The sequence below is a fragment of the Orycteropus afer genome, unplaced genomic scaffold, assembly GCF_000298275.1.
Source record: "Orycteropus afer afer isolate SDZICR_OR568_19922 unplaced genomic scaffold, OryAfe1.0 scaffold00026, whole genome shotgun sequence".
In the NCBI taxonomy this organism is placed as follows: Eukaryota; Metazoa; Chordata; class Mammalia; order Tubulidentata; family Orycteropodidae; genus Orycteropus; species Orycteropus afer.
The window spans coordinates 16,775,406-16,789,354 of NW_006921613.1; the positions used below are offsets into that span (position 1 = coordinate 16,775,406).

Genomic DNA, 13,949 nt, shown 5'->3' on the forward strand with positions numbered 1-13,949 from the left:
CTCTGTAAATCTTCACCCAAATCCTAATAAAAAAAAAAAAAAAAAGAATTCTGGTAGTGTAGTGCCTAAGGCATTAGACTGCTAACCAGAAGGTTGGTGATTCAAACCCACCAGCCACTCCACAGAAGCAAGACTGGGCAATCTCCTTCCATAAGATCTACCGCCTTGGAAACCCAAAGGGGGTCACTATGAATGAGAATCAACTCAATGGCAGTGAGTTTGGTTTTTTTGGTTTATAATAATATTAAAAGGAGCCCTGGTGAGGCAATGGTTAAGTACTGGGCTGCTAACTAAAAGGTTGGTGGTTCAAATTCACCAGCAACTTCATGGAAGCCAAGACCTGGCTATCTGTTCCTGTAAATAGTATAGCCTAGGAAACCCTATAGGGTAATTCTGCTCTGTCCTACAGGGTCACTATGAGTCAGAATCAACTCAAGGGCACATGACAACAACATAGACACTAAAATGTGTTGTCTACTAAGCACAACCACCTATGCAATAGATGCCATCACCCTAATTTTATGATAAGAAGTCTGAAGCACAGAGAAATTATGGGCCGTCGCCAAGATGGCACACACAGTAGGTAACAGAGCCAGGATCTGGACCTGAATGGTCTGACCCAAGAGCCCTTCACACTGTAATGACTGCACAGGCACTGTGCTATTCTGTTCTTGCCCCTATGAGTCAGGGGTGCAAGAAGCAGCTTCCTTCTGCACTTCTTTCCCCATTATTTCAAGCATCCACAAACCTCCTGCAGACATGACCCTTCATATCTGTCCTTCCCACTGTTCTTCCTTCTCTTAATCTCAAGAGTGCTGTAAGATGCCTTCCCTCCACACGCCTTGGCTTTCTCCCCTCCTTTGTACTCACATGTATCCTTGCCCCATTGCTGACAAACTGGTCCCTCTGACCCACCTCCTTGTTTTAAACATTCATCTTCTAGCCTGTTCTGGACCAGTGCAAATGTAGGCTGTCTTTCTAAGCCTACAGTCACCTCCTTGGACCCTGCCTGCACAGTGAGCAGAGGCCTCCTGGTGCCCAGCCTCTGTCGGAGCCAGACCATCTCCCTGAGAGCAGAGCCCTCCCTCACCATCTCTCCCAGGCATTGTTCCCACAAGGCCACGCTGCCCTCACCCATATCTCAGCCAAGTCTGCCATTTGCCCTTGTGCCGTCTGGCAGGAACAGTGTTTGTGTGCAGTGCCTGGTGCTCAGATATTAATAACCACCATAACGCATGATGACAAGCAAAAGGAAATCCAGCCCTGTGCCTTTGCAGTGTCTCTATTCAGGTTATTTTTAAACGGCTTTTTGCCATGCTTATGGATTGAATGGCATTGTGCTTACAGCCAAGTGTCTGGGTCCTGACCAACCCAAAGGAAAAGACAATAATAACAATATATTAATTGAAACTGTTTATAAAACATATACTTAGTGTTTCCCTTGGCCCAGATGTTCACACTGGTAGCCCTGACTCTAAGTTTCAAGGCAAAACTGCATCTTTCCCCGAGGCAAAGCTCAAGAGGTCCTGCAGAGGCCCTGCTGCTCCCGGAACCAGTCAGGCTGAAGATCTGTGTGCAAAGCAAACTCTGAAAGTGGGAGAGACCAGGAGAGCCAAACCCCAGGCTGGCCTGGCCCCATGGCCAGGGCACCCCCTTGCATGCCTTATGCCAGGAGTCTGACCCTTACTCCCTGGCACCCACTTGAGTTGTGGCCCAGACAACTGTCTTGTGAGGACATTTGGTCAGTGTCCTGGCATAATTTTCTGGCCACTTCAACACACTTCTGCCCTCTCCAACATCTTGTGTGACCTGACAGGACAGATTCTCACCCAAGGCCCTTATCACCAACGATGTCCCTCATAAAAAGCATACCCCATCAACCCAGCTTTCCATGTCCCAGCCCAGCTGTAGGAAAAGGTTGATCCTCAGGGAGCTGATTTTCCCCTTATGAGGGAACCATGACCTCTACCTGCTCTCCACTTTGCTCAACAGAGCCTCAGCCTGGAGCTTACAAACAATGGTGACAAATGACCAGGAGGTCTTCTCTGTTGGCTCAGGCATCACAGGGATGGTCATGATTGTTCACTTGGCCAGTTACTGTTTCTTGAACTAAACTTTCTTGAAGGAGCTCAGGGTCCTAGGGCCATCATGGTAATGATAACTGTCATTTCTCTCTCCCTCTTTTTTAGATAACATCGTATTCAGATATAATTCATATACCATAAAATACACCCATAAGAAACCAAAACCAAACTCACAGAGACCCCCTTTGGGTTTCTGAGGCAGTAAATCTTTATAGAAGTAGATTGCCCAGTCTTCCTTCCAAGGAGTGGCTGGTGGGTTTGAACCACCAATCTTAGCAGTCAAATGCCTTAGGCACTATGCCACCAGAACTCCTTAAAATTCACCCATATAAAGAGCACAGTTCAGTGTTTTTTAGTCTACTCACAGAGCTGTGCAACCATCATTTCTAACTAATTTTAGAACATTTTCATCACCCCAAAAAGAAACCTGTACACAGCAATCATTCCCCAATTCTGCTTCCTCCCCACAGTCCTTGCCAACCACTAATCTACTTTCTGTCTCTATGGATTTACCTATTCTGGGTCATTTCATATAAATGGAATCATACACGTGGTCTTTCATAACTGCCTTCTTTCACTTAGCAAAATGTTTTTAAGGTTCATCCATGTTGTATCGTGTATCAATCCTTAATTCTTTTGTCGCCAAATAATATCCCATTGTATGGCTATACTACATTTTGTTTACCCGTTCATCAGTTGATGGATATTTCGGTTTTTTCTATTTTTTGGCTATTTTGAGCAATGCTACTATGAACACTCATGTACGAGTTTTTGTCTGGACATGTTTTCATTTCTCTCAGATATATACCTAGCATTGGAATTTCTGGATCATATGGTGTTCTGGTTACCTAGTGTCGCTCTGATAAGAATATACCACACATGGGATGGCCTTAACAAACAGGAGTTTATTCTTACAATTGGGAGGCTTTAAGTCCAAGTTCAAAGTGCCAGCCTCTAGGGGCTGCATGAAAGCCCCTCAACCTTGGGGTCCAGCTCAGCCTCCTGCTCCCGGCCCACTGGAGCTAGAAATATTTCTTCACTCAGACAGCTGCTGGCTGCTGAGGCTGAGAAGCCCCAAGGTTGACAAGTAAAAAGGCACAGTCTCGATGTTACCAAACCATGCGGCAGGCCATTAATTTAAGTCCATTTTAAGTCCCAAGGTTGGCAGAGCATAGCAAGCTGCTGACCAATGACACAGCTACATGCAGGGTCCAAGCGTGCCATAGGCTAGAGACCTGTCCCAAAGCTGCTGCTTATATATGGGAAGCAGACCACATAGCCAAAGCAGCTACTCAGCTGCTTGTAGTAGATTCCACCATGGAGCTGATTGCCAGTCTCATCATGGGGAATAACTACCACCAGCTGCCCAGCCACTCAACCAGGCCCAGCCGAGTTGACATACAAACATAACCACCACATATGGTAACTCTGTATTTAACACTTTAAGGAACTGTCAAACAGTGTTCCAAAATGGCTACACCATTTTTACAATCCAACCAGCAATGTATGAAGAGTTGCCATTGTCTTTTGATGTTCACAACAACCTTCTAAGGTAGGTAGTATGATAATCTACAACTTAGAGATAAGGGTACTCAGGCTTCACAGAAGGTAAGTAACTTGCCTGTAGTCACACAGCTGGCAAGTGGCAAGGCTTGTCCTCACCACACTTCCCTCTGTGAAGTTTTTAACCCTTTAACCCAGCAACAACTGAACAACTGTTTCTCATCTTTGCCCCTCTACTTCTGCATCACCCTGAGGAGAAGTCTTTCTGTGTTGTAGGACGTATCAGGAAATGCTGCATTTCTGGCCTTCACTCCTTTCGGGTTTGTTGTTCTACAAGGAAATAAGAGGGTCCACTTCATTAAATGGTGAGTCTTAATCTCCAAAAAAGGCTCTTTATACCTCAGCCACTGGGGAGGGGCCATGGTTCCATGTCCTCTGTCTGTGATTGGGCAGTTTTATGGGTCTGAGCCTTCTCCAAAGCCTTGCACTGATAATGGTAACTGGTGAAGGTAGTGGTTTTTCTCTATGGATCCTATTCTTCCAAAGGGGTATTCCTGAGAGCCAACAGCTTCTCCAGAGAGAGAAAGGGCATATTTCCCTTGGACCCAGATGTTCATTCTCATAGCCCTGCAGGGGAAGACGAAAGATCTGGGGCTGGATCCAATGCTAGGGAAGCAGGGTTCCCATAAGAACTAAGCCTTTGGGACTGTCACCCACTGAGGGCCATAGCCAACCCTATTGAGCTGGCTGTTCTGGGGTATCTCTGTGTCTTACCCATGCTCCTAACCAGGGAGGGGCTCACAGTGACCTTTGGTGCAGATATAAGTTCCCCTGTTGGTCCTCCTCAGACCAACTCCCATTGTGGACATTTCCTGTGTAGGAGGTCAGATACTGCTCTGTCTCCTCCTATCCCACTTTAGGGCTTAAGTGTCTTCAGTCTCTAGGAGTCACATCCTCACCCTTTCTTCTTTCTCCCTGCCCTTCCCTCTCCTGCTCTCACATCTAGCAGTCAATAACCACTGCCTGGCTACAGCTACTCTGAACTGCTTCCTGTTTGGCCTCTGTCTCTGTGTGGGTCTATTTTGCCGTGTGGCACCTAGAAGCTGATGCAGCACAGACTCTTAATTTGTTGATTGACGTTTGGCTATCTTGGAGACTTTGCTGGCCCATCCAAACATCCTTCAACCTCATCAGAAGTTTGCAAACTCTATTAAGCCCCAGTGCTTTCTTGGGCCTCGGGCTGCCAAGTCTAAGTTGTCCAGCTACAGCCCTGAGCCCAGCAGAGCCTTGGCTGGAAGCCTGCTCCCTGTCTTGATTCCTTTGCTTTCTCTGGAAGAGCTAATGGGGTATCTGAGCATAGAGTTGCTTCCTGGTGAGCTCTCTGCTGGTGGTGCTACAAGGCATCTGTCCTCCTCTGCTGAGCCTGTGGGTAGACACAACCTTTCCAACCCTTAATGCTCTGGTAACAATGGCAATATAATAATCAACCAGAGTGTTAGTGAAACTGTTCCTCAGACATGCACAGCCAAGTCCTATTCCCCAGGAAAGCAAGCAGCCTGGTGCACTGGAGTTACCAGTATACACCCAACACACATTTCCTAGGCTTTCTCAAGTTGACCCACTTCACTGGTCTCTCTGGATGAAGATGGTGAGGGGTTGAGGTCTCCTGCCCAACAAAATACTTTTCATAAAAAGACAATAAGCAGGATCAGGTCACAGTACTCCTGATGCACCTGCTGCCTGGATACATCTGAGTTATGTAATGTGCCACAGAGGGCCAGATCCTGGGCCACACTCTTATTAGAGGTCCCAGGTAGGGAGTATGTTTAGATGGAAACAAGCAGAACACACCTGTTACAAGAATCTGAAGTCCCTAAATGATCCCTACCCATCCAGAAGGCACGATACTCACCTGGTCCTCCCAAACCCTAGTCATTCTACGTCTTTTCTCAAGTTCCACTTCTTTAGGAAGTTGCTTCACTGTGTTTCAACTTTCTAATAATAGATGTGAACCCAATATTACTTTCAAGGCATACTAAACCCCCTTACTTTCCTATCTTGCTTGTTGGAACCTACATGATCTGTGTGCTTATCTCTATATATTAATCAGTTGATATTTATTTGTAGCCTGTGTGTGTATGAGAGATTGATTGAGAGGGAATCAGACAGGGAAGGAATACTGTGAGGCTTGTATAAGCTCAGAATTGGTTGTCAGAAGTTGTGAGCTTTCATCATGACCCAGCTATGATTTCCAGAAACACGGAAAGCAAGTGACCTTTCTCTGTCCCCTTTTTGTCCATGAGTAAATTGGGTACATGGTTCTCACTACCTTTCTACTATTTCCTAGGATGTTAAGCAAATCTCTCTAGAAATTATAAAGAGGAGGAAGCCAAATGGAGGCAGTTGTACATTATCAGACCTCCTTTAGGGCCCCAGTTAGGTAGAAAACAAGGACTCCAACCATAGTGAAGTAGAGAAGGTCGTGAGGATCTAGAGGGCAGCTGTGTTGAGCAGAAGGAGGGGAGTGAGGTATGAGGCCTAGCTGTCTGGCTCTCAGGGACATCCACCTAAACCCCAGTAATTTTTCCATTTTGTAAGTGTAACCAAAGCTGAGAGCAGTAAGTGGAGGTGAGGTCTAAGCCATGCCATGTACAGTAACCATGTCACTTCTGATTTGTGTCTGTCCTACGGGTGACATACCCCAGTATCCTGTTTGCCTCTTTTACTGCAGCCATTCACTGTGCTGGTGGCTTCAAGGATTTTTCTACAAAACCCCCTAAGCCCCTTTCCTGGTCAGTACACTGCATGACTGTTCCATGTAATCTGTTTTCTCTCTTTGGTATGTTGCCCCACCCCCTTCCCTGAGACTGTTTGACATTTGTCTGCATTAAATTGCATTTTCCATCCAGTGGCATAGTCACCTGAAAGACAACTCCCTCAGAACCTGGTTGCATTGTTTTCCATTATTTGCTATATCATGAACTTTGGCCTCATCAGCTACCTGTGGCATCTTACGTTTGACAGTACCATCCAGATAATGCACTTGTGTTATGAACCAAACCCTGAAATGACCTTGGACTCTACTTAGACTCACTTCCCATGCAGATGTTTCCCTTTTGCAGCCATTGGTGATGGGCCCGAAATCCTTCTATCACCCTGTTGTTATACTGTGATTGACCAGAAAACTGTGGATTGAATTGTTCCAACAACTGTTCTCTAAGGGTACTGCCCTGCTGTCTTGTTTCAGTTATGATTTTGCCTAAGATTGTGTCTGTGCCTGGAGCCCCCTCCAGTCTGGGTGGGCTATGCTTCTACAACACTTAGCTGTGGACAAGCAGCCCACAACAAGGTGATAGGCACTCTCTTTGTGCTTCTAGGAATGAAGTGACCAAGCTGAAATTTGAAGGAAAGACTTTCTATTTACACGTAAGTCAAAAAGAGGTGAGTAATGGCTTCCTTTTTCTCAGGGGGTGGGGCAGGGGCACTAGGATAGTCATGATGGCTGGGACTGAGCTTGGGTGGTTCGCATAGAACTAAGATCTGTATGCTAAGCTGAGATCAAGATCAAGACCTATAGTTGAGGTATGGAGGGGTGGCTGGGCCCTGGAGTACAAGCCTTCCTCAGTGATGCTGGTGACACCCAAAGGTTCAATCTGAGAGATCCCTACCTCTACAAAATGTAGTCAAAATAAGAGTCTTTGATTTCCATGTGAAAATTCCAGATGAGAGTGCCACTTTCCAGCCAAGGGTGCTCACTCTTAGTTCAATTTGTACCAACTAAGACTTACTATGATTGGACTCACCAAATGTGAATTTATATATGAAACTGAGGTCTGCCCAACTGGGTCCTTCAGGCCTCCTGTTACAACTCGCCAGCTGCTGGTCAGCTCCTTCTCCATCTGAAGCCTCTCACTAAGAGTCTGTTGGGGAGGCCCCCACAATTCAGGGGTCAGTGTCCTGGCCTACTTCACTCATCACCCACACTCAGCTGTTTCTATATGAAATTTTTTGTAGGAAAAGAAAATCATTCTCACATATTTTGCTCCAACTCCAGAAGCCTGCAAACATCTCTGGAAATGTGGAATTGAGAATCAAGCCTTCTACAAGTAAGTAAATTCATGTGACAGGGACTGTCTTTATCAGAACAAAAGTTACTAAGGCTACTTTTAGAGGAATGATGGACCAGAAACTGGATATCCTGAGAACAGAGACATGAGATGACAAATCTGGGCTTCTTTGTAAAACTCAGACCCCTTTCTGTGTCTATCTGTATCCCTGGAGGTACAGAGCCAAGGTCTGGGAATAGGTTTCAGTTGAGTAGTCCTTGGACAGCCTCCAGTGGGTCTTTTAAGGGTAAGGTTTGAGTCAGAAGCAACCCATGAGTGCCTAACAACATCAAACTGCCCCTAAGGAGCCATTCAGAGCCCTGGGCAGTCTGGAATACACTAGCTCCATAGAGGATCAGGTACAACCCAGAGTAGACTCCCTAGTGCCAGGCCCCAGCCCTGGAGAAGTTTGGAGATAAGTTAGGGTCTGCTTCCCAGTGGGTCCCCTGGTGCTGAGCTGAGGTTGATGTCAGCCCATCCCAGTGCATCACTGCTGACAGAATTGCCAGTGACAGGCCAAGTGCCCAGGAGCCTGGGGAGATAGCAAGAATTTGACTGTTATGAAGAAGCTAGATTTAGGCCAAAGGTAAGAACTATGCAAACCAAAAGATTTTGTAAAGTATGTGAGTCTCTTGCTATGAGTCAGAATCAACTCAATGGCCATGGGTTTTTTTTTTTTGTTTTTTTTTTTGGTTTTTATGTGGGACTTTTGTGTTCAGTTTTCTTTGATTAAGGAAGTGGTTATAAAAAACATTATGGAACAAAGAAATGGCCCCTTGAGAAACTAGGGTGTTGCCAGGCAAAGTATGTTTTCCTAAACCTCTTGGTCTTATTTAAAATATAACGTAATAGTTTATTCTTTGACAAATTGTGTTTTAATCAGAAAACAAAACAAAGTGTATGGTATATTAACTGGGGTGAGCCCTGATGTCACCAGATGCCCCTGACAGGCCAGCTTCCTCTCTAGAGGGTCCTAAGAGAGAGCAGAATTGCTGTGAGCTGTGTGGACAATGTCCACCTTCTCAGTGCACAGACTCTCTGCTACCTGCTGACTGCTAAGGGGTGCTGGCCAGCAGAACTGCTCTTTTCCTAGTTACCAAGGCCATAGCTCCAGGAGTGGTTTTGGGGGCACTTTTCTGAAGTGCCTAATAATCTTATATAAGCAATACCAGAAGCAAGAATGAAATGAATGGAGAGCCTGAATACTAACTTGAGCAGTCTTCTTTCTTCTCTTGAAGGAGAAGAAACTTAGAAGAGACTTTGACATGGTCAAATTTCTTTTCCGTTCACTCCCTCCTGTCCAGGGAAGGCCAAGAAAAGGTGGCATAGTGCCTAAGGCATTTGACTGCTAACCAGAAGGTTGACAGTTAAAACCCACCAGCCACTCTGCGGAAGGAAGACTGGGCAATCTACTTCCATAAAGATTCACCGTCTCGGAAACCCAAAGAGGGTCACTGTGAGTCGGAATCGACTCGATGGCAGTGAGTTTGGTTTGGTTTTGGTTTCTGTTACCACCTTCCCTTTGCCTGTGAGGACAAAGCCCAGGTTTAGCCAGTTACATGAACCTGGAGGGAAGAAGTGGAGATGTAAACTTTCTTGCTTGTAGAACTAAAGACAGCCCAGGAAGCACAGGGTCCCCTGGATCTCCCAAAAAAAAAGGGAAGGCATGAACAGACAGGGCCTGCTCACACTCACCTATCACTGCCCTGGGCATGGGTTTAACATAAATGAAAGCAACACCCATGCCTCCTGTATTTTCATGCCTCCAGCATCATTCTGAAGGCCTTTGTTTTTCTATCTGTATCATGGGAACAGAGCTGTGCTTCTGAACTTCTGATCAAACTCAATATCAGAGCCTTTGTATTAATAGATCCCCACACCTAGCCACTCCTGGCAGCAACCCCACTGGAAACTGATTTTTTCGTTGTTTTCAGTTGACTACTTACTGTTCTGAGCGTTAAAAGACTCTCCTGGGTCAGATCCTCAGTTACACCAAGTCTCTGGCAGCACCCACTTTGGCCTCACTCTGGGCATCTCTCAGATGCAGATTCCTGGCCCTGCCTTTGGCCTAGTGCCTTGAAGGGAGCCAGGTCAGACTCGGAAAACATGATCAGGCAGGAAGATGGGTGGGCTCAGAGCCTCATGGAGCCATGAGACAGGTGCGGATATCTCCAGGGAGCTGTGTGTTCATGAATTGTGGGGACAGCTCCCGAAATAGTGCCCACCCCTGGCAAAGATTTCATTCTTGGCTGGATTAGAATTATGATGTTACAGAGTAAATTAGGTCTTTTTTTTTTAAGAGCTTGTTTTACATTCAACGTTAAGTGTACATTTAGTTTCATTCCTCATTTACCATGTCCAACCCTAACCCAGTCTCCTTCCCTCCCTACCCTGTAACCCTCCCCCTGTGCCCCTCATATTTATGCACTCCTGTTTGTCCTGCATTTCCTCAATTTGAATGTTGGTCCCCTGGTGTCCCATGGTCTATTGCTCTAAGGAATGTATTACCATAGAGTATGTGGGTACATCTCCCTGGGTTAAGTGGTCTGCATGTACATCTTGTTAACTATTGGGCTGAGAGCCAGCCCCTGGGGGTGAGTTTTATTCCAGGCGCAGAATGTATTCCAGGGCCATAGTATTGGGAGTCTCACCAGATTTCATCTGACCAGTAATTCTGGTCATTATTGAGTTTTTGGATTTTGTTCCATGTTTTTCCTCCTACTGTATCCAGGATCTCCAGATTTGATCCTTTCCTGAGTGGTTGGCATTGGTAGCCAGGCACCATCTTGTTCTTCTGGTCTTGAGGGCCAGCGTGTCCTAGGGCTGATTGCTTCCAAATACCCTTGTTTGTTTTTTTTTTTGTTTTTTTGCATTCTTCTTCACTTCTGACACTAGGAGACTATTAGCTGCATCTTAGATGGCCGCTTAAAAGCTTTTAAGACCCCAGTCACTACTCACCAATGTAGGATGTGGAGAGCAAGGCTTTTATGTATTTTGTTGTGCCAAATGAATCTGGTGTCCCCCAGTACTGTGGTCCTCAGACAATAGATCTATTGGTTCTCTCTCCCATAGTGTCTGGTTGTCTGTGAGGGATTACTCTATGTCTGTCTTCTATTGTTTCTGTAAGGACTGCAGGTATTTTGTATCACTGGTGTCTGTGCAAGATTAGCCTCAGCTGAATCTATCCTTGGCCTAGAGTGCACTCCTGTTTACTGGCCCCCATCTGATCCTCTCAGGTGTTTATGTGTTTATCTGTAACCTAGTGTTTGGTGTTAATGGCAATGCAGTATTGTGGACACATTGGTTGGTATTAGGGTAAGTTAAGTCTTAGAAGACTTGTCTCTGGGTAGCTCTGGCCAAGCTTCCTTTTCAAAATGTGAGAGGATTAATGGGATCAGAGGAGTCACCCAAGAGCATGTTTTATAAAGCCCATGACTTCTAGAGTCTCCCCATCAGCTGTCTACAGCCTGTAAGTGATGTTAATAGGTATTCTCAAAGCTTGTGAGCAACCATTTAAGATACAACTATGGTCTTTTCCCACCCGGAGCAAAGATTCAAGGAAGCAGTTAGCCCAAGGATGAATGGCCCACATGAACCACAGCTTCCTCTAGCCTGAGACCAGAAGAACTAGATGGTGCCCGACTACCGCCAACAGCTGCTCTAACCAAGAACACAGCAGAAGGTCCCAATTAGAATGAGAGAAAAATGTACAACAAAACTCAAATTCATAAAACAAATAAATAAATGAAAACAGTCTTACTGGTCTGATAGAGACCAGAGGATCCCCTGAGACTACTGCCCTGAGTCACTCCTAACTTGGAACTGAAGCCACTCCCAGAGGCCATCTCTCAACCGATAATAGATTGGCCTGTAAACAGTAACACCTGTGAGGAATGTGCTCCTTAGGACAAACAATTATATGTGACCAAAATGGCAACATTTCCCTAAAAACAAAGATGAGAAGTTAGGAAGGGGCAGGGAAACTGAATGAGCAGAAACAGAGAACCCAGGGTGGAATTAGGGTGAGTGCTGATACATTGTGGGGATTGCAAGCAATATTATAGAACAATTATTGAATGGAAAACTAATTCGCTGTGTAAACTTTCGCCTAAAGCACAATAAAATGTTCAGGGGAAGAAACGGAAAAAAAAAAAAAGATATTCTCAAGGAGGAAGAATGGGTCCAAGTTCAAATAAATTATGGAAATTTTATTAAAAATTAAGCTATTTCTTCATTGCAGGACTTCTCAGAGTCTTTAATTTGCTAATGTCCTTTAGGACTCTCTAACAGGGAGTTGGAGTAGAAAGGGCAGGCCCTACCTTCTTCCCTACCCAGGCATGGGCATGAGTCATCAGATACTTGAACTGGAAGGGATCCCTAAGCTCAAGTAGTTCCAGCTCTATCATTTTATAGATAAGAAGACTGAGGCTAGGAGAGGCAGAAAAATTTGCCCAAGGTCACATTGCCAATAAGTGGCCTGGCTGATGTTGGATAGGTGTCATCCTATTATTCCCCCCAAGACCATAATCACTAATGTTAATTCACTCAGTCCCCCTGGTGGCTCCATGAAACATTCTTGTGGTACCTCCACTCTCCTGACATTAAAATGAGTTTCAATATGGCTGTCCCCTGACATTGAGGCAGGAGCGTAGTTGGCCATGAGCACAGCCTTCAGGTCCTAAAGAAGGGTCAGAGACATACATGGGCTCTGGAAGGATTTTTCCTGAATAGAGTTCCTTAAGTAGCCCCTGGAAAGAGCTGGGGATGGCACTGCCTTAGCCTGGGTGAGGCAACGCCTGGCCGTCTGTCACACTGGACTTTGCCTTGCTGCAGGCTGGAGAAGTCAAGCCAAGTCCGCACAGTGTCCAGCAGCAATTTATTCTTTAAAGGAAGCCGGTTCCGATACAGGTAAATAGTGACAGTAAGTAAGCATTATGGATCTATTTTCAGACCCTTCTCTGGAGAACAGTTGCTCAGTGGCCCTTGCCCTTGAGAACAAAGAAATTGGAGAACTCCCAGAAAAGCCAGAGGTTTTTATGCAATTCTTCTCCTGACCCTTTTACTATGTCTTTCCTTCCCTACAGCTGTTAGTCCGTTGTTGTTGTTGTTGTTATTTGCCGTCGAGTCGGCCCTGACTCATAGCGACCCCTCTTTGGGTTTCTGAGGCAGTATCACTACGGAAGTAGGATTGCCCAACCTTCCTTCCGAGGAGTGGCTGGTGTGTTAGTCTGTAGGGTTTTTAATTTTCTCTTTTCTGCCTTTCCTTACAACAGCAGCAAAATAAAAACTATCACAGTGATTCTTTTCATGTATCACTGTCTAAAGTTTTTTGGGGTTTTTTTTTTTTTTTTTTTGAGATGTTATTAGAACATCCTGGACAATGAGGAATCATTCAAAAATGGGAATGGAAGACCCCAAAGACTCCAGAGATAGAGCCCTCTAAGATAGGCTGTCAGAATATTTTAGGACTCTTCTATCCCAACAAGCAAGCCTTTGCCGGTGACCAGAATGTTGGGAAAGGGATAAGGCTGAAGAAGCCCTCTCCTGATTCAGCTGAAGCATCTGAGATCTTGGAGAGAAGCCCAGTACTGGAACACTGTCTCATTTCTTGATGCTTGTTTTTATTATACTACTCATAGTGGCCGAGTTGCAAAGGAAGTAATGGAGTCCAGTGCCAAGATCAAACGGGAACCCCCAGAAATACACAGGTAGGTTGCCAAGGGCTTCCCCAAAAACCAGTTCCAGCCCAGATCCCAGAATCTTGAGTTTGAATATTGCAAAGATCCTGGGCACAGTAGCTACCAGAAGAGGAACAGGGCAGGACAGTGAAGAGACCCTATCAGCTGAAGATGTGGGGAGAGTCTTTGACCCTTGTATCCCTGAACCCTGATGGAGAATCAGGGACTGAAGACTACATACAGATCCAGCCACCACCTTACTGGGCCCTCCCATGTCCTGACACTGATCATAGACCGTGGAGAATTTGTCTATTCCCACAAGTCCAAGAGGCAATATTGCATTGATTCTGGAATGAGTCCATTACAAGATGCCAACGATGGCCCCACAGCCCTGGCACATTGGGTCTTAAATAGTTTTGGGTTCCATGCTTCATGCATAACTATAAATCATGCATCTCCTAGAACCTGGCAGATCTCAGAAAGAATCTAATTGGTCATGGCTAGGATCCTAAAGAATTCATCCTGCACCAGTGAGGAAGCATTATCTCTTGCCCTTTCACCTGGAACCCCCTGCCACC

At 45.5% G+C, this 13,949-nt stretch overlaps 1 protein-coding gene across 1 annotated transcript in view; it reads left to right on the forward strand.

Annotated features, from left to right (window-relative positions):
• The window catches only part of FRMD5 (FERM domain containing 5), a 382,954-nt gene that overhangs the window by 361,215 nt on the left and 7,790 nt on the right, over nt 1-13,949 (forward strand). The window contains exons 8-12 of the mRNA XM_007935243.2: nt 3,864-3,952; nt 6,965-7,028; nt 7,602-7,693; nt 12,527-12,601; nt 13,333-13,401. Of these exons, the coding sequence (XP_007933434.1) occupies nt 3,864-3,952; nt 6,965-7,028; nt 7,602-7,693; nt 12,527-12,601; nt 13,333-13,401 (389 nt within the window). The remainder of the gene's footprint in view (nt 1-3,863; nt 3,953-6,964; nt 7,029-7,601; nt 7,694-12,526; nt 12,602-13,332; nt 13,402-13,949) is intronic.